The sequence below is a fragment of the Trichechus manatus genome, unplaced genomic scaffold, assembly GCF_000243295.1.
Source record: "Trichechus manatus latirostris isolate Lorelei unplaced genomic scaffold, TriManLat1.0 scaffold00022, whole genome shotgun sequence".
Lineage (NCBI taxonomy): Eukaryota > Metazoa > Chordata > Mammalia > Sirenia > Trichechidae > Trichechus > Trichechus manatus.
Genome location: NW_004443958.1, coordinates 21869510 through 21890345, shown reverse-complemented (window position 1 = coordinate 21890345; position 20836 = coordinate 21869510). Strand labels below are relative to the sequence as shown.

At 39.4% G+C, this 20836-nt stretch overlaps 1 protein-coding gene across 1 annotated transcript in view; it reads right to left on the bottom strand.

Annotated features, from left to right (window-relative positions):
- KHDRBS3 (KH RNA binding domain containing, signal transduction associated 3) overlaps positions 1-20836 on the bottom strand; it is a 186126-nt gene that overhangs the window by 54206 nt on the left and 111084 nt on the right. Inside the window, exon 6 of the mRNA XM_004373022.1 lies at positions 10997-11195. Within this exon, the coding sequence (XP_004373079.1) occupies positions 10997-11195 (199 nt within the window). The remainder of the gene's footprint in view (positions 1-10996; positions 11196-20836) is intronic.

Below are 20836 nucleotides of genomic sequence, written 5' to 3'. Positions count from 1 at the left end.
GAAAACAATAAAACCAAGATGGTGGGTTCTGGTAGGAAATCCATTATATCAGAGGACCAATTCAGTGGCTCTCAAGTTCTCCTCCCACCCTCAGCCCCAGTGGTCACCGTGAGTTCAAACAGAAGCATCACTGCTCAGCTACCCTAGATGGGCAAGCCTACCTATGTAGGCAAACGGGCTCTCTGTGATTTAGTGCCCTTGTCATTTCAGAGCCCAGAGCCACTCCCTGGATAAAAAAGAAAACCCTCCATATTCATAAATTTAAAATTTGGAATTATTTCCTAACATTTTACATTTCTAAAATAGGTCAATCATTCAAGCAATTTAAGAAAAAGATTGACTTGTGAGATTTCTGATAGATATTTCAAGTAAATTGCAAACCACTTGTACCCTTGCTTCAGGTAAAATGGACATAAAACATTACAGAACCTTCACCTTTTTATCTAAAATAAAAAGGTGTCCCTAGGCTTTTCAATTCACATGTAAAACGCATTTTCATAAACAACCTTTTCACAATCTGTACTCTGTTTTAATTATATTTCTCACTATGGAAAACAAGCTAATTGAAGCAGTTGAGATATTAGTTATAACTGTCAAAAACTTAAGCCAGTAGTCACTGCCCTGGGAAAATCTGCCGCCAGTATACCCCACATCTCTGCTAGAATCTCTAAACCTCGTCCCATGATTAAAGTTTCAGGAGAGTTCTAGTTTTCTCAAAAGACTGAGGAGGAGCGTGACTTCATGAAACTCTTTACACAAAATCTACAGTAAAAAATTGCATCTACACTTTTGAGATATATTTCGCTTTCCCTAAAGCCCTTCATGGACGTTGCCAGTCATCAAGATTCAGAAGAGTTAATTTTCAGTGCAGAGGAGGAAGTGTTGGCCCCTGTATTCCCACGTTACAGATGACGTTACCATATTACGGACAGGAAAACCTGCTAAAGCTGGAAGCTTGTAAGGAACAAACCTGTTGGAGAAGGAAAACTCAAATACTGTATTTTCTACTAACAGAGGGTGATAGAAAAGTGGTAAGACTGCACCCCATCAAAGGCCGAAAACTTGTGAGACCTGGAAAAACAAGGCAGTCACGCTGAGTTCTAGCTCTCACAGGTTTCACTGTAGTAGTAGTATTTTTCTTCAAGACAATTTTCACCTTACATAGCCTTAAAGAACCATAGTGCTAGAGAACAGGCAAAGAAGGCATGCCTGCTCGTAGAACACAAGGTTTAGATCTATGCTCCTGTTCAAAACTCTCTGACTCTTTAAACCCTGATTAAGTAACCAATGGCAGATGTCCTATGAGCAGTTATGGTAGTTGCTACATTGATACAACCACGAACTACTTGCTCTGCGTTTTCTGTAACACCCTTTATGTCTGAGGAAATGACGGTAAATAATTTTTCCCATTTATCTGTCAGTTTCTCTGTCTGCAAACATGGTTTTGAATTAGACGAAATGGTCGTGGCAGCACTGGTGTGGTTAAGAACATGCGTGTGGAGGCAGACTGCTAGCTTTAAGTTCTAGCTCTACCCTAATCGGCCGTGTGACTGAAAAAGTACCTTCCTTATGGTGTTGTTCTACCGATGCATGCAAAGTGGTTAGAAAAGTGCTAGAAGGGAAGAAAGGGCACACGGGTTTTACTACTTACTAGAAATATGACATGAGGGAAATTAGTTATCTATCCTTCCTGAGTCTTAACTGTCAAGAGATCGTAATGTTTACCTCACAGGGTGGAAGGGAGGGTGAGATAATACAGGAAAAGTATTCAGCACAGTAATACTTTGCACACAGTAAATGCCCAATAAATGGCAGCTGCCTTTTCTTCCATTAACTTAATACAGTTGAAGACTACAGTGTTTTTCTGTGATGACTCAGTTAGGAAAGAAAAGAAAAAAGTATAAGATTAAAACAATTAGTGGTATATTGTCCTGCAATTTTGTGATTGTTTCAAGTGAAAACTGTCTCGGGTATCATCCTTCCAAACATACAAAAAATTACAGCAGTAACTTTTGGCCTTAGACTGGAGTTGATGGTTTTACATCAAGGATGTGCAGGCTCTTCTTCAATCAGTGAGATATACCAGATGAGGCCATCAGTTTGGGAAAAAAGTCCATGAACAGTTGTGCCCTGACTGACACTTACGACTGTGTTCCTAGCTCTGGTTCTTGTACTCTTTCCTTGCTTACTTATCGCTTTATGTCTGCTAGCCCATATCACTACACAAGTTAGAATGTTAGAAATGAAAGCTGTAGACAAGATGTTAGGAACCTGGGATCAAATCTTGGTTCAGCCACTTTTCATCCATGGAAATGGTTGGACAGTATGGAATGGGTTCCCTTATTTTTCTGCAGCTTCCTGACAATCTGTCCTCCTTTCCAGACGAGGACAGCACCTGACAGAGCTGTTGTGAGGATTGTGAACAACGATGTAAGTGAAGTGCATCAGTACTGTGGTGCTCCACTGGTTATGTACATCAAAACCCCTCACAGAACATTTCAAACATGCAGAGGCTCAGACCAGACCCCTTGGAAATCCTGACCAGAAGCACTGGAGCAAAAAGCACACGAGTTTTAGAGTCCGACGTACTTGACTTTGCTACTTTGTAGCTGTTTACGACAGCTTCAGGGAGCCTCCATTTCCTCATTTAAAAATGTGCACTGAAGCACAGCACAGGCCTCAAAAGCCCTTCCCTCCATGGCCCTCCCCTGCCTCTCCAAAGTAGACATCATCCCACCACACGGGGTAACGTGAGGCCAACTCCACACGCTACCTAGCAAACATCTCATAGCCGGATAATCGGGACAAGTCAAGTGCTTGCTGAAGAAAAGAGCTTTCCTATTTTGCTAAACTTGTACGACTTCGTCTTGAATGATCCACCATACTCATGCTTAAAGGTGAGTAACTCATCGGCTCAGCCTCAGAAGCTCAGAATGATTACACAACATTAAGATATCAAGGGATATTAATGAATGGCAAAACACTTCCTATGACCAGATGGCTGATGCAGCCATAACTGACTAAGTTAGAAAATAATTAGAATTCCTCAGACAATTTTAGTTTATACATCTTAAGGGATGGAATGATAGCAAGTCTGCATTTAGGGGGGAAAAAATCTCACTTAAAAAAATTTTTTTAAACTGTTTTAAATTTCAAAACATTCACAGCCACTCACTTTTAGCTTGTTTCTCCCCTTTAACACGTCCGCATTGCTTATTCTCTGACTCTCTTTTCAGTCCCGTAGTGTAAATCAAGTAAGTTTTGACAGACAATATTCACCCCATTACAGGATTTTCAAGTTGGAAAAGAACTTAAGGATATCACATGGTCTAACCAGCTGACCTGGTGCGTAAGGCATTATCAGCCCCATTTTGCAGATAAAGAAACTAAGGCGCAGAAAGGGAGAACGATTTCCTTCAGAACACAATAGCAGTCAATGGTGATAAGGACAAAAGGGGAACTGGAAACCAAGTCTGCTACCTCTCAGAATAATAAATTAAACTGTATTTTCTTACATATTTATTAGCTCACCAAATAAGCCAAGTTATCTTTGCTAAAATTGGCTTAAGATGCTCAATTTTATTTCATTATGTATGCTTAAAAGTGCTATGTGACTTAACAATGTGACACAGAAATTAGCTGGTATTAATAAAGGCAGAGTTATCCATCCTCCACATATTTACTATCTCTAAAATGTCAGGCCTTGTGATAGACTCTGGGCAAATATTAAAAAAAAAAAAAGTCACAGTCCCTGCCCTAGAGGCACCCACAGTCTACTGAGGACAAAGACAAATAAGTAAACAGAGAAGTAGGTACTGTCAGCTGAAGTGCTAAAGGGACACGGAAGAGGCTCCAAGTATGCCTGATTGGGACCAGGAAGGCTTCACAATTAAAGAGTAAACAGCAAAAAGAGTTGGCATGGACAAAACAAGAAAGGGCATTTGCGGAGAAGCAACAGTGCACGCAAAGGGACAAAAGTGCTGAAGTCCCTGGTGCGTTTAAGGGGCTGCACCTAGTACAGATAGAATGTAGAATGCCTATGTGGGACCACAGGGGGGCAACGAGGCTGAAAAGTCAGGCAGGAAGACAGTCAAGAAGGCTCTTGGATGTCACCTCCAAGAGGCTCAACTTTATCCTCAAAGGACTGAGACCTTCTAGAATTCTGTGCTAGTTCTCTTTCTCTTTATGTCCTGGGGGACAGTGGCATTACTGGATTTTACATACTAGCAAGCACACTAGAAATAGTATGAAGAGTACGTTATCTGAGGGAAGGGAAGAACTGGGACTAGGGTGAAACTAAAGGCAAAGGTGCCACTAAGAAGGCTATGATGGTCAGGTATATGTCTGTCTGTCTATCTGCCCATCCATCCAAACAAGTATGCACTGAGTCACTACTACATGTTGTTTTGCTGTTGTTAGGTGCCGCTGAGTCAGTTCGGACTCATAGTGACCTTACAGTACAAAGGAGAACTGCCCCGTAGGGTTTCCAAGGAGCGGCTGGTGGATTTGGACTGCCAACCTTCTGGTTAGCAGCCAAGCTCTTAACCACTTCGCCACCAGGGCTCCTACTCTATGTTAGGTGCTAGGAATAAAAGAGTGAACAAAAAAATCAAAGTCAGTGGGAAGTCAGACACGAAAACAAATTTCCAAACAAATTAACTGCAAATAACTTGTGAAAGGTTCAGAGGACATAACAGGAGGACACGAGCTGCTGGAGGATCGTTTCCTAATGAGGATGAGCATCTTAACTAAAGAAGTTAATCGCAATGTGGATGAACTGGAAATCAACCAACTATTTAAGAGGAAGAACTGAAAAGACTTCGTGACTGTTTGGATGCAGGGCGTAGGAAAATGAAAGAATGAGGCTGTGGGAGCCAGGGTACATGCCAGTGCCTGCTATTCATCCTAACAGGGAACTCTGGGGGAGAATGAGGCACTTGGCGTTGGCATCCAACACAGCATTCTACACACTCGCAGGGCACTCAGTGAAAATTGGCCACAGGAAGGTGATAGCAGACAGAGTTCAAGAGAGGCCTGAGCTAGAGATTTAGATGTGGCAGTAACATGTAAGTATTAGGTCAAGTGATGGGGATGGACAAGACCTTTCAAAGACATATTATACCATGCTGAGTGTTTCTGATACATACATCTTTTCTGATACAGGTTTTCTTTGTATGTGGACCTTAAAGCAACTTATCAAAGACTGTTACCCTTTAGAAATTCATATGTAAATTGGGCTCTGCCAAGAAGCATCAGGCATGTCTGTGTAATTACACCACCATTCTGAATTGTTCAAGTGCTCTCACTGAATGTATTCTGTGTTCCACTGATTAATCTGTCAGTTATTTAATTATTTGGACATAAGTAACGAATCAATGTCATTTTGGAATAGAGGTACTTCTTGTTCTCAAAAATGAGATGAGGAGTTACTGTAATTATGTCTGATTTTACTAAGTTAAAAATAGAGCAGAAAGTCCCAATTTATATCCAAATGGTTGAAAACACATCCAGTATCTGTTTTCTTTCTATTTTGGAGAAAAGCTAAACATGTTGAATTGCCTTGTTTTCTTAGAGTCATTCTTAAAAGACAAGTATTCACTGAAAGAAGCACTTGGTGTTACCAGTGGCTAGTCTATGCTATTCAAATGGCTACTGTGTATGTCTGTGTATTCTTATCATGATAATCTTCTCATAATCAAATAGATTTTTTTGCTAACAAATGTTCTTCTCTATAGACAAGGGCTAGAAGGCAGAAAGGGGCAGGAAAGCTGGTGATAGGGAACCCAAGGTTGAGTAAGGACAGTGTTGATGTGTTGTGAGGTTGTTAACCATTGTCATAGGGCAACGTGTACTGTTTAATGAGAAACTATTTTGTTCTATAAACCTTCACCTAAAGTGAGAATAGCAACACAACTGGAAGAGCGTAGTTGATGTCACTGAACTGTGCATGTAGAAATTTTTGAAATGGTGTATCTTTGGCTATGTATATTTTCACCAAAGGAAAAAAAAAAAGGTCGAGAAGGGAGAGGGTTGACATGTCGTGGGGTTGTTAACCAATGTCATAAAACAATATGTGTACTACTGTTTAATGAGAAACTATTTGTTCTGTAAACCTTCACCTGAAGTACAATAAAAAAATAAAAATAAAATAAAATAAAAAAAGAACCTATGATTTGATTTCACTTCACCAAAAAAAAGAAAAGTTCTTCTCTATGACACACTCAGCGAATATCTTCTGACAATGAATCTCAACAGTTGGCCCAGATGACATTATAAATGACCCGACATCTTCACCCGCTCACCTTGGGGAATATCAGTCAAATTTCAACAGGCACATTTTGACAAGGAGCCATCTATGAATTCTCAGACTTTCTCACTTAGACAAATAAAACACAGTCTTAAAATGGACATATGACTAATAAAAATAATTATAATATTTACCATTAATTGAGTTTTTCTTGAGCCGAAAACTACTTCGGAATGTTTTTATTTTGGTATGGATGATATGGAGAATATTGACAATTTCAAGGATTAAAATATATACTTTCTCAAAAAAAAGAAAAAAAAAAAGTAACAGCTGTGACAGAATTTGAAAGAATAGGAATTTCTCCCCTTTTTCCTTTAAATAAGCAACTCACAGGATTTGTTTCTTCTTTTCATCTGGAAATAATGGCCTCCCTCAGATACTAAACGCTAAATGAAAGTTAAAAGGAAAAGTAAATTGAGTTTGCTAGATACTATCAAACAAGTTCAATAGGAATAAAACTTTCATTACTATCAATGTATATCAAAGAAGTCTTTAAAGATTACATTTCTGAGTTCCAAAGGAATGACAAGCCTTTCACAGAGATACAAACGCTCTGAAATTTTCACACAATGAAAACGCTATTTTTATTTTTGCCAATAAATGCAATAGTGGCGTTTTCGTTGTTTGTTTTTTAAATCCTAACTCTACTGCATTCTCCCCAACAGTTCTCAATTTCCATTTACCTACCTGCTGTTGTCATCTGCCTCCAACTTACGGTAATGGTAATGCTATGTGACGCAGTCTTAGGTTTACGAAATTACAAGCGACCACAAGGTCGCCTAACTCAGTCTCCTGCAGTCCCTTCCGCAGCAGTTCCTACGAAGAGAACGTGCAATTGCTGCTGCATTTTCTCGAAAGACATGGAGATTTTATAATCTCGGCTAACGGAATGCTGTTTTATTGTTTTTCTTTTTAATATAGCACTGAATGATCATGATAGAAAGTAAAAAACTTGTTGGTGTTGAATCAATCAATTCCAACTCGACAGAGACCCTGCAGGACAGCGCAGAACTGCCTCACAGGGTTTCCAAGGAGTGGCTGGTGGATTCGAACTGCTGACCTTTTGGTGAGCAGACAAACTCTTAAATCACTGCACCACCAGGGCTCCAAACACTATACTAGGTGCTGGGAATATAAAGGTGAAGGGGGGGTGGGAGTGGGTTGAGGGAAAGGGTCCTACTCAGACAGAATGGAATCTAATTTAATTTATAATTCTAGTTCAATGGAATAAATATTGTAGTATGTTCTAAGGAGACCAATTTCAACTTTCCCACTTGCTACACAAATGAATAACCATTCCTTTGTGTTATAGGATACTGGGCTTTAACTTGGACATGCTGTACTGCATCACCCCAACTATCTAAAATCCTTCTGGATGTATGCAGGGTATAAATTTTAAATCAGCTCAATAAGGAAAAGATAAAGTATAAGACATGAATTTGGAACGTTGCATACAGTCTATGAAGGGAGAAAGAGAGCATCTCTAAGTATTTCTATGAGAAACAAGCAAACAAACAAAAGAAAAAGAACCAAAGTTTTGTTTTGTTTTCCCTTCCTGTGCTGCAAGGTCAAGGGTGTTGTGTGAGAAATCTGCAGGATTTTGAACATTTAAGACCAAAAAGCCGATGGCCGAGGACATGCCAGAGACTGCAAAGCTGTTATCAGAGGGGCGAGAAGTAGCAATTTAATTACAGTTGGGTGAGGGAAGGAAGGTGAGCTCAAAAAGGTGTACCTGAGCGGCAGTGCTACTGATGACGAGCCGCTCGCTGTCAGCGAGGTGAGGGGCTTGGTCCACGCCGTGTACCGGCTGCTGACAGTGCTTGTTACATAGGTACAGACACTTCTCTCTACACCTGTGGTCGGGGGCTTACAAAACGCTGGGCTAGATGGGGAAAATCTGTCCTCTTGGCTACTAGTTTTAACAGGTATTCCCAGGAAGAGCAGATACTAAACGAAGTAGGAGAGTTATAATACTGATAGTCTGAACCCCTCATGATAGTAATTCGGCTTGGGAAGAGGGGGCACACATAGAGTATTCCTTTTCTTTTGTGTCCCACTGTACTACCGAAAGCACGCTCAGAAAGCAAAGAATTGTTTTTTTGGGTGCCAGAGTTGCTGTTGTATGAAGTTGATGAAATTGCTAATGCTTAACTCCAGCCACATTAAAATGACAATGGCAGATGTGGCTGTCGGGTAGAGGACGGCAGAACCATGGGGCAGAGAGAACACTGATCCTGCAGCCAGGAACACTCATGCTGGAATTGTGGCTGCAGCTACAGTCAGCGCCTAGAAGAGGGCCCGGCATGAGTCCTGGGACTCAAACAACACAAGTTCCCTTTCTTCTTCAGAGCTCTCAAACCCTTGTCTGCTCCCAAAAGGACCCAAGTACAGGTAGTCCCTGACTTACGACAGGGTTTTGTTCTGACAACTCCATCGTAAGTTGGTTCTGATGTACATTGAATATCTTTTTTTGTTTTCATTATTACTGCCTTTTGTTATCAGTATCTTTATAAATCCTATCTTTGAACATCTGAGAGTGAATATCTGCGAATGATAACATCAGCACATTACACATGGCAACAATGTATGTAGTATATATTACTAACGATAAGATGTACAAAAATAAGATAAAATAAAACAGATGGTCGTTACGTCAGTTTGTTGTAACTGGAATCTGTCGTAAGTCAAGGACTACCTGTATCCTTCTCTGTTGCCATTATCCTGTTATCCATGGTAGCACATGGAAAAGGGAATAAATTAACTCAAAAGAATACTTTCCAATCCAATTGTTTTACTGTCTTTCCCATCAATAAAAATCAGACCTACAAATAGCAAAACCAAATTGTCCTGAAATTCTCCTCTTTTCTCTTCCTCTCCTAGACTCCAACCTTCTGAGAAATTTTTACTTCTATTCATCTCATTTCTTTCTAGACTCACTAGAGCGTACACACTGAGACAAAGAACATGTGTGCCTTGGTAACATGGCAGGAATTCAAAGTCTTTGTTGAGTGGAACGATGAATTAATTTATATAAAAAAGGCAGTATCTCTTTTTGAAGTGCATGGATTGTGAAAACAAATAAGTTAAATACCTAGCCTGACTTCTATCACATTTGTGATAAAGTCGGGTCTGGGAAACAGGTGTCTCACACCCCTGCCTGGCAATTTCCATGAAACCATCCGGCCACACTTAAAAGAAGCAAGGGTGAGCTGAGGTGGAAAGAAACAGACAACGGGCCTCCCTAAAATAATTTAACAACATTTTTCTCTCCTTTTTAGCCCCTGCTATTTTCAGGAGACTCGGCATCTGTGGAAGAGCTCAGGCCGGATTACCACTGCCAGCTTAGTAAGAATATTAAGAAGCAGGAACACGTCCAAACGGAAGGAGAGAAAAGAGAAGAGATACGGGCCACATCTCTCCTTAACTGAATAGCAAAATGCTGAAAAAGAACTATTAAGGGATTTACTCATTCAATGTAATTCTCTGAGCTCTCTGCCAAGTACTGAGAGATGAAAGCTATCCATCCCCATCCTTCCAGAAGTTCACAGTCTGGGTGGGAGAGAAAGAGCTCACGATAACAGTAATGCTCAATAGGTCAGCTGTTACCTCCTCTGAACATCCCTCCTAATAGCTGGCCTAAGTAAAGAAGGACAAATAGGAGGGAGTCAGATGAAATATAAGAAGAGCATTCTGGGTAGAGCAGGTTATATGAGCAAAGGCCTGGAAGCATAAGAGAACAGAGCATGTTTAGGGAACAACAAAAAGGTCAGCATGTCCAGGGCAAAGGTTTTGATCTTTCCAGTGACACTGGGTGAAGCTGAAGAAGTTGTCAGTGGCCCAGGGGATTACTGCAGCCTTCCAGAAACTGTGCTCATCACCTAACAAGAGATTTCTATGAAAGCAAAGCATAAAGACCTAATGATTCTAGCATTTTATCTCTGTCGCTGCTTCCCTTTTTTGATAATAGTTCATATACTGTTGCTTTATTACTTTCAATCGCTAATATGAAACATCTAACCAATGCTTCTTATTTTCTTCATTTGTGGTAAACTAAGAAGTTATAGTACGAATTCCAGGGGGTTGGTATTCTTGTTAAAGAATTCATTTTCTCCCCAATTTCCACAGTTACATTTTCTTTCTCTTACGTTAAGTAAGTCTATGAACTGTATCAAAGAATTACTGAATAGTAAATGGAAAACTAACTGATTTGCATTAATTGAAAAACACAAACTTTTGTCTTTTTCACAGAAAAGAATCTCCACTAAGAATCCACTCTTAGTAGCATAGCTTAAAAGGAAACATTTAAGGGTAAGCATACTGATGTAGGTAGGTGGTTACTTCTTAAACGACTGAATTACTCAGAGGAAACAGAGAGAGCAACATGAAAGAATGTTAAATGAAGATCCTCTAAGAGCTTCAGAACATGTCTCTTTGACGTTAGTCTTGCACCTCCCAGGGTCCAGATTCTTCTTCCACACCTTGGATTTAACCTATTTGATGAAAGATCCTACTTACTCATTTTTGTACTCTAGTACCAAGTACTCAGCACTCAGTAAATGCTTGCGGAACAAAGGTGGAACATTCAAGAACTCAGACAAGGTGAGGGAGGGCACTTGGCCACACCAACCAATGGATGTCTGGATTGGATGAACCCAACAGACAAAGCTGCCGTGTGACTTCTTCACTTACATATTCTCCGTAGGTCTCTTGTGCAGGGGGTGGCGGTGGAGGTCGGTACCCAGTAGGGGGGACTCCTCTTGCTCTGGGAGTGAGAAGCCCTCTTCCTCGACTCACTGGTCCTCGGGAGGAGAGGACTCCCCTGGGAGTCGGCGTCCCTCGTGGTACACCAACCGCAACTGGCCGGGCCGTGACTCCTCCTCCCCTTCCCCTGCAAACACGAGGTCAAATTAGCAGTATTCATCATGTTCTTTTATATTTCATCATTCACATGTAATCATACCATCAGAGAAATTGATGTTCCACATTTCTGCAATGAGGAATAAAGAGACCATATGCAAAGTAAAAACTACAACAAACGAGGGACAGTATCTACCACAAGGCAGTCAAGTCACCTGGGCAGCTAGTCCAGCAAGAGGAAGTATGGTTAACATTACAGAGGCCTGGAGACTCCACTTGCGGCTGTACTAGAGCAGGAAGCTATTACTCTGGGGAGGTTGCATTTGCTGAGGACCCCTGTAAGACGCGATGCCAGGATCGCAGCCAACCTTTGCCCCCCACTGTGAGGTGGGCCTTACTTTCCGCCTTTATGGACAAGGAAACTGAGGGTTAGAGAGATTTTCAAACTGCCTGCGAACCCATAGCTAGTGGAGCCAGGGGCCAAAATGCATGCCCTGGTTCCACAAAAAAGAGAATAAGACGTACTTTCCCAATTACCAAATATTCTACATGGTCACTTAAAATACTATCCTTCAGTTAAATAAGTGCAGATATTTTCTGAAGCAGTTTCAACACATTCATGTATTTTTAACATAAAATACGGGGCTTCAAGTCAGAGAGGAAGGGAAGAGGCAGTTGAACATACATCAGGAATGGCTCAACCTAAGCAAAACCCTGATAAAATGTGCAAGCCCTATTTGACAAAACAAGGACGGAACACTGCGGTCACTTCCAAGAACACAGACGCAGTCTGAGCCACTCACATGGGCAGTGCCAAACAAACAAGAACTGTAGTGGGTAACGTTGGGAGCCTATATAGCTACTCTCTACTTCTTCTTTAGAAACAAACCCAATTTTGTTTGGGATAGCAAATGCATAGCTAAAAATCCAATGTCTGAAAATAACAAAATTAAAGCAACCAAAAACGAGTTCTACCAACCTACCAGAGGACACCAATGCACCTTGTCCCTAATCTTCACCAAGAGACCAAGATTAAGGTGGAGCCTACTGGAAAGAGGCCATGGGGACATTCCCTACCTATCTTTACTCAAATTCTGAAGAAAGACAGGGAGGGCAAAGGAGTGCATGTGAGGGACTTCTTTTCACTGTGCCCATCCAAAGGTCACATACAGCCTGATTCAACCACCAGGCTCGAAGATTACATCGATAATTTGGAATAATGCCTTGACTTGTAATAAGGATTAGTCTTTGTTTTCAATTTCTTATAATCTATGTACTCCTTTGCCCAAAATAATCTCAGGCCATCTGTTCAGGGATTCCAGGTTTGCAGGGCATCAGCCACATCTCTCTACCACCCTCCACCTCTGGTCAATCTATCTTCCTCTCTTCAAAGAAAAACCAGCAAACATCAGTGGCCTAATGCCTGGGGCACAGACATTAGCTACAGTGGCAAGTGACCACAAGATTCAAAGCTGTCCATGATATATACTGGTAACATTCAATTCAGAAACTTCTTCAGTACAAGGACTTCAAATCAAATGACAGGTCAGAGCAACACTACTATGTCTGCTTTTGAAATAACTTGTTTTTTAGTTTTTAATACTAAAAAGGATTTATAAATTAGAACATTCAAAAAGTTATATTCCCTACATTTTCTATTCTAGTTCTACTATTTGTGTTATACTGGAGCCCTGGTGGTGCAGTGCTTAAGCGTTTGGCTGCTAACCAAAAGGTTCGACTCCACCAGCCACTCCTTGGAAACCCTACAGGGTCGCTGTGAGTTAGAATAGACTCAACAGCAACGGATATTTGTATTATAATACAAATTGGAGAACAATCAAATAGTGAAAAAATTATCTGTGAAATAGTAACATCATATCAATAAAAATGTATATTGAAGTTTGTGGTCTACATAGTACCTTGGATGGCACTGGTGGGGTAATGGATAAAGTAACTGCACATTTTAATTAATTTAAATATACATGGTTAGCTGGAATATCGTATATTATTCAGATTTACTAGAAACTACTCTTTCCTCTAATCAGGTTGAAGAGTTTTCTAAATATGTACTGGAGATACAAAGCTGAATAAGATACAGTCCTTGTCCTCAAAGATCTTAATGGAAATAATTCGTAGTAGTTACTTTTCCCTAACGTTTCTATTATGAAAGTTTTTGAAAGTAACAGCAAAATTGAAAGAATTTTTCTGTGACCCCCTATATACCAATCACCTAGCTTCAAACACTTAACATTTTTACTAAATTTGCTTTCTACACATGCATGTATATGTATCAGTCCACTGCTTTATACGCTTTTTGGGTAAATAATGAAGAGTGGAATTTTTCAGTCATAGGGTAGTTGTATGTTCAGTTTTTTTTTTTTTTAATAGCTTTATTTTGGAATAATTTATATGTCATAAAATTCAGCCACTTTAAGTGTACAATCCAATGATTTTTGGTAAATTTATGGAGCTGTGCAATGATCACGGTAATCTGATTTTAGTATACACCCATTACTCCAAAAAGGCCCCTCATGCCCATTTACAGTAAATTCCTGTTCCCACCCACAGCCCCAGGCAGCCACGAACCTACTAAAGTGTCTCTATGTATTTGTCTTTTCTGCGCATTTTGTATAAATGGAATCGTACAATATGTGGTCTTTTGCTTTTTTTTTTCACTTGCCATAACGCTTGGAGATTCATCCATGTTGTAGCATGTATCGGTAGTTCATTTCTCTTTATGGTTAAGTAGCATGCCACTGTATGAATATACTACGTTTGGGTTACCGGTGCATCAGCTGCTGGGCGTTTGGATTATTTCCACATTTTGGCTATTATGAATACTGCTGCTATGAACATTCATGTACAACTCTGTGTGGACATGTTTTCATTTTTCTTGAATAGATACCTAGGAGGAGAATTTCTCAGTCATAACATAAATTCACTGTTGTCCAAGTAGCTGCATCATTTTACATTCCAATCAGCAATGTCTGAGGGTTCCAGTTTCTCCTCATCCTTGCTAATACTTGTTTTTGTATGTCTTTGCGATTACCGCCATTTTAGCAGATGTGAAGGGATATGTATCTTTAGTTTTACAACCGGCAGAACTTTCTCAAAAGGGTTATTCCAATTTATACACCCACCAAAAAACATGATAGTTCAGTTGCTCTACACAGTATCTCGTGATGGTTTTAATTTGTATTTTCCTGATAATTAATGATATTGAGCACTTTTTCAAATGACATTTATATATATATATATGTACCTATCTTATATTGGCCATTTATGTACCTTTTTTTTTTTGGTAAAATGTCCAAATATTTTGAGTTTTTAAATTGGGGTGTCTTCTTATTATTGAGTTATTAGAGTTCTTTATATAAGGCATATATCAATCCTTAATAAGATGAATGTTTTAGACTATTTTATGCTAGCCTGGCTTGTCTATATATGTTGATGAAGTCTAATTTTTTTCTTTGATGGTCACTGTATTCTGTTCTAAGGAAACTCTGCCTACTATTACATCAAAAACGTATCTCCTACATTTTCATCATTCATTCAAAAACTAAATCCAAGTCTCCCAAAGATGCAAAATTAGCAACAGTAAAAAATGAAATAAATTAGTTCATGAGGATGCCAAGATAGAGAGGAATAAAAACAATACTCTTATTATTGAGGTTATACTTTAATATGTAAACCTATAATGTCACAGCATCAATTTGTAGTCTTAACTCAAAAGCTTTGGCTGACACAGCAATATACAACATTCTTTTACTTTTGCTAAGGAAAACAGCAGAGGTTTTTAACGGCCCCCAAGCAGTGGTAATAGTCATGGATTGATCGCGTAACTATTTCTGAATGGCTCTGAATCACTGCCTGCATATGAACTCCCTTGGACACGTGTGGAAGTTGGAGTTGACCACTAGCCAGGCTGCTGAGGAAGAGTATAACTGCTGTGCCCAGGAGGTTTTATGTTGTTCTTCTCTGATTATTACAGTAATGGTAAAAATGGCCAAGTGGGTACAAATGAATATAACTCCAGGCTAGGTATAAAGAAAGAATGAAGGAATTCTCAGATTTTATAATTTTGTAAGCACTTCCTGAAGGCCTCAGCATAGGGACTGAAGCAAACACTTTCAGATTAGTTAAGTGTATTTCCACTTTGCTTAGTTCTTGGTATATATTATTCCACAAAGTATGGAATAACTCCAGTTTGGGTCCTGCACTTCTGGGGATGTCCAGCAATAACCTCTGCTGTTAGGAGACCACATGGTATTGTAACGGCTTATCTATCTCCAGACTAGACTGGGCTAGTGGAGAGGGGTGTGCCATTCGCCTCTGCATTCCCAGGACCCAGTAGAGTCAAGGCACCGATTGTGTGCTCCATAAATACTCACTGAAATAATGAATGAATGAAGGTCAGGTTTTCAAAACTCTAAGAAATCTCTAATTGTTCCTATGGCAGGAATACACTTCTGAAGGGAACAAAACAGAGCACACTAGAATCAGATCCACCCAAGTTCAAATGTCACCGTCGCTACTGACTATCTCAGTGGTCCCCAGAAAGCTCCTTCACCTCTCTACACTTTAGCCAAATGGGGACAGCACTACCTAGTTTCCGAGGTTCTCCTGAGGATTAAGTGCACCACGCAGATACTATGTTGTCTGCCGCCATACTTAGCACAAAGGCCCAAACAAAAGCTACTTCTTCTCTTTTCCATTTCTCTCATCTATACATATTTTTAAATATATCATGTCCTGAAGGCCTGAATCAAGAGTACTAAAATAGTTTAATTTCTTATTCTGTCTTGATTCAAAACTTCAAGACATGATATATTTTTTAAAAAAATTTCAAAACCAAAACTCATGACACCTGCATAAGGCAGATACTACAAGCATAACAGGCTGCTAAAATTGAATTTGTCATAAGAAGAGTGTAATTCACTGGTTCTCAGCTTTTGGGGACCTATGGAGATTGTTCAAAAAATCACTATCAGGAGCCTCACTCCAAGAGATGCTTATTCATTTACCTCCCTCTTCCAAAATTACACAAAACGACATGGGGTGGGGAGGGGGACTTAAAAGAATCTATGAAAGCACTGAAAACGAGAAAGCGGGCATTATTAAACTAGAAATTTTAAGGCATTTCTGGAAGATAAAAAAGCTGACAGGATTAAAATAAAAGAAATATCAGAGGAAAATGCTGTTGAGAAGATGGCCAAGGAGGTGACAGTCTTCCTGATGGCGCCCCAGGGAAACGCCAAGCCCACACGAGTAACGTGGAAGTAACTAGAAATGCCAAGAGAAACAAAAGCCTATACCTGGGCGCCACGGGCCAAATATGAAGGGTTCTGAGAACTAAAGAAGAATAAGAAGCATGTTTGCTGAAACAATAAATGTAAACTTCTGTTTGTAAAAACAATTCAGGAGGAGGAAGAGAACTGATTGGTAATCTGAATTCACACAGAACTCTTTGAAATTATTGCAGGTACCAATTAATGAGGAATCATTTCCCTATCCTGTGCTCCTGTCTCCTCGTGTAACTGCTCCTAAAATTTTATAGTGTACTTTGTCTACAGCTCAGCCTTTTACCATTAATTTAAGATCATGCCAAAATTAGGCTTAGGTTTGAAACTTCAATTTTTCTTTTTATTTTGTGTTTATATTTGTTTTAACAGTAGTATCCTCTGAGTTTTACGAGACAGTAGAGTTTTACTATTTGAAAACTAAGCCAATCACCATTAAGAACCATGTAGTTAAAAAATAATAATTTTTTATTTCATTTTTCATAAGTGGTTTTTATTTATTTAATTAATTTTAGAAAAATCTTTTAGGAACTAACACATCTTGTAAAGACAATTTTCCTGAAGTTCAGCAATTATGTCAATTTCTTAAATTTAATGTATTTTTTAAAAAAAAACCTGCATGGAATCTTCAGATGCAATGAAATGAGGGTTCAAAATCACTAGTTCTAACCCTTGAGATAAAGGAACTCATATCTCAGGATTCAAAATGCATAGAATAACGCAGTGTTACACGGTGGCTGTAAAATTACTGGGCAAATCAGATGAGAGAATTATAGAATTGTCATCAAGGAAAAACTTGCAGGTAAGGACCAGGTGAGAGGTCTTAAATTATCCACCGCATCAAGTTCACCAAAGGTTTTCTAAGTTTGAATTATCTTAAGATAAAAACTAACTTTAGAGGTTAGTAACTTGAGATTATAAAAAAAGTTGGACAGTTACAGGAAACAGTTATACTTTCTTTTATTTCCAACCTACCTGCCTTGTTCTCCATTATACCCCTACCATCTCCTGCAGGTAACCAGTCAATGAAAGTTCTGAGGGTGGATGAAGGAATGGCTGAACTAATGAATGAATGGATGAGTGCTATCTGTAGACGACTGCTCGGTGGGGAGTGCTAGACTGAACAGCAATTATTTCCCATTACTCCTCTCACCCAGCCCTGCACCCAAAGTCTTCCTATCTCGAACATCTCCCCCAATGTCAGTTTTTAAAAGAGAAAAAAGGAGATATCGATCCCTATTATATGAAAATGATTTTTTTTTTTTGTCTATAATCTTTACTTAACTATGGTTCTTATAAGGTAGGATTTACAAGGCAAATCAACATCTGTTGATTATTTGTAAATCTGTGCCTATATATGAACAGAAGGGGAAACATACTTATTTTGGCAAAACTTCCCTTGATGTAAACACATTCTAGGAATGTGATATTCTACTCTTTTGATAATGTAAAAACAAAGTTCCTTATGTCTGCCCACAATTTCAAATGTTTAAAATTTTTTTTAGGGTCTATAAACAGCAAAACAATAGTGAGTAGAAATGTTAAATAATATTCTCTTTTAAAAATGGATTAAGAATGCTATCATGGATGTTAAAGATTGTTTTAATCACTGAAAATGATATCTTTTCCTTCTATAGTATATAAAGTTATAAAAAATGTTATCAGAGAATAAATCTAACCAGAGATATAAAAGACCTAAAAATGAAAACTACAAGATATTACTTCAAGAAACCAAAAGAGACCTGCATAAGTGGAAAAACATACCTTGCTCATGGATAGGCAGACTCAACATTGTGAAAATGTCAATTCTACCCAAAGTGATCTACAGATACAATGCAATCCCGATCCAAATTCCAACGGCATTTTTTAATGAGATGGAGAAACCAATCACCAACTTCCTATGGAAAGGGAAGAGGCCTTGAATAAGCACTACTCAAGTAGAACGAAGTGGGAGGCCTCACTATACCTGATTTTAGAACCTATTATACTGCCACGGTAGCCAAAACAGCCCGGTACTGGTACAACAGGTACACAGACCAATGGAACAATTGAGAATCCAGACATAAATTCATCCACCTATGAGGAGCTGATATTTGACAAAGGCCCAAAGTCCATTAATTGGGGAAAAGACAGTCTCTTTAACAAATGGTGCTGGCACAGCTTGTTATCCTTTTGCAAAAAATTGAAACAAGACCCATACCTCACATCATACACAAAAACTAACTCAAAATGGATCAAAGACTTAAATATAAAATCGAAAACGATAAACATCATGGAAGAAAAAATAGGGACAACGCTTGGAGCCCTAATACATGGCATAAACACAATATAAGCAACAATGCACAAGCACCAGAAGACAGACTAGATAACTGGGATCTCCTAAAAATCAAACACTTATGCTCATCAAAAGACTTCACCAAAAGAATAAAAAGACAACCTACAGACTGGGAAAAAATTTTTGGCTACGACAAATCTGATCAGCGACTAATCTCTAAAATCTACAAGATACTGCAAAACCTCAACAACAAAAAGGCAAATAACCCAATTAAAAAATGGGCAAAGGATATGAACAGACACTTCACCAAAGAAGATGTTCAGGCAGCTAACAGACACACGAAGAAATGCTCACAATCATTAGCCATTAAAGAAATGCAGATCAAAACTACAATGAGATATCATCTCACTCCAACAAGGCTAGCATTAATCCAAAAAACACAAAATAATAAATGCTGGAGAGGTTGTGGAGAGACTGGGAACACTTATACACCGTTGGTGGGAATGTAAAATGGTACAACCACTTTGGAAATCGATTTGGTACTTCCTTAAAAAGCTAGGAATAGAAGTACCATATGATGCAGCTATCTAGCTCCTTGGAATATATCCTAAAGAAATAAGAGCCGTCACAGGAATAGATATATGCACACCAATGTTCACTGCAGCACTGTTCACAATAGCAAAAAGATAGAAACAACCTAGGTGCCCATCAGCGGACGAATGGATAAACAAATTATGGCATATTCACACAATGGAACACTACTCAACGATAAACAACAACGATGAAGTCGTGAAACATAACATGGAGGAATCTGGAGGTCATTATGCTGAGTGAATTTAGTCAGTCACAGAAGGACAAATATTGTATAAGACCACTATTATAGGAACTCTAGAAAAGGTTTAAACACAGAAGAAAACACTCTTTGACAGTTACGAGGGTGGGGAGGAAGGCTGAGGGTTATTTACTAACTAGATAGTAGATAAGAATTATCTTAGGTGAAGGGAAGGACAGCACACACTACAGGAGAAGTCAGCACAACTGGACTAAACCAAAGCTAAGAAGTTTCCTGGATACAAATCAAACACTTTGAGGGACAGAGTGGTAGGGGAAGGGTCTGGGGACCATGCTTTCAGGGGACATCTAGGTCAATTGGCATAACAAAGCTTATTAAGAAAATGTTCTGCATCCTACTTTGGTGAGTGGTGTCTGGGGTCTTAAAAGCTTGCAAGCGGCTATCTAAGATGCATCAATTGGTCCCAACCACCTGGAGTAAAGGAGAATGAAGAACACCAAAGACACAAGGAAAGTATTACCCCAAGAGACAGAAAGGGTCACATAAACCAGACACTTCATCAACCTAAGACCAGAAGAACTAGATGGTGCCCAGCTGCCACCAATGACCGCCCTGACAGGGAACACAAGAGAGAGTCCCTGATGGAGCAGGAGAAAGGTAGGGTGCAGAACTCAAATTCTAGTAAGAAGACCAGACTTAATGGTCTAACTGAGACTGGAGGAACCCCAGAAAGCATGGTCCCTGGATTCTCTATCAGCCCAGAACTAAAACAATTTCCGAGGCCAACTCTTCAGACAGGGATTGGACTGGACTGTGGGACATAAAGTGATACTCGTGAGGAGTGTGCCTCTTAGCTCAAGTAGGTACAAGAGACTAAACAGGCAGCTTCTGTCCAGAGGTGAGATGGGAAGGCAGAGAGGGCTAGGAGCTGGTTGAATGAACATGGGGAATGAGGAGTGGAAAGGAGGAATGTGCTGTCACAGTATGGGGAGAGCAATTAGGGTCATGTAGCAATGTATGTATAAATTTTTGTATGGGAGACTAACTTGAAATGTAAACTTCATTTAAACTACAACAATAAAAAAATAAAAAGAAACCAGATGACGCATAGCATCAGAAAAATCTGCTGCAAAAGACCTCTTTAAAGTATTAAAAAGAAAACATGTCACTTTGAGGACCAGGGCGCACCTGACCCAAGGCATGGTATTTTCAATTGCCTCACATGCATGTGAAAGCTGGACAGTGAATAAGGAAGACCAAAGAACTGACACCTTTGAATTATGGCATTGGCGAAGAATACTGAA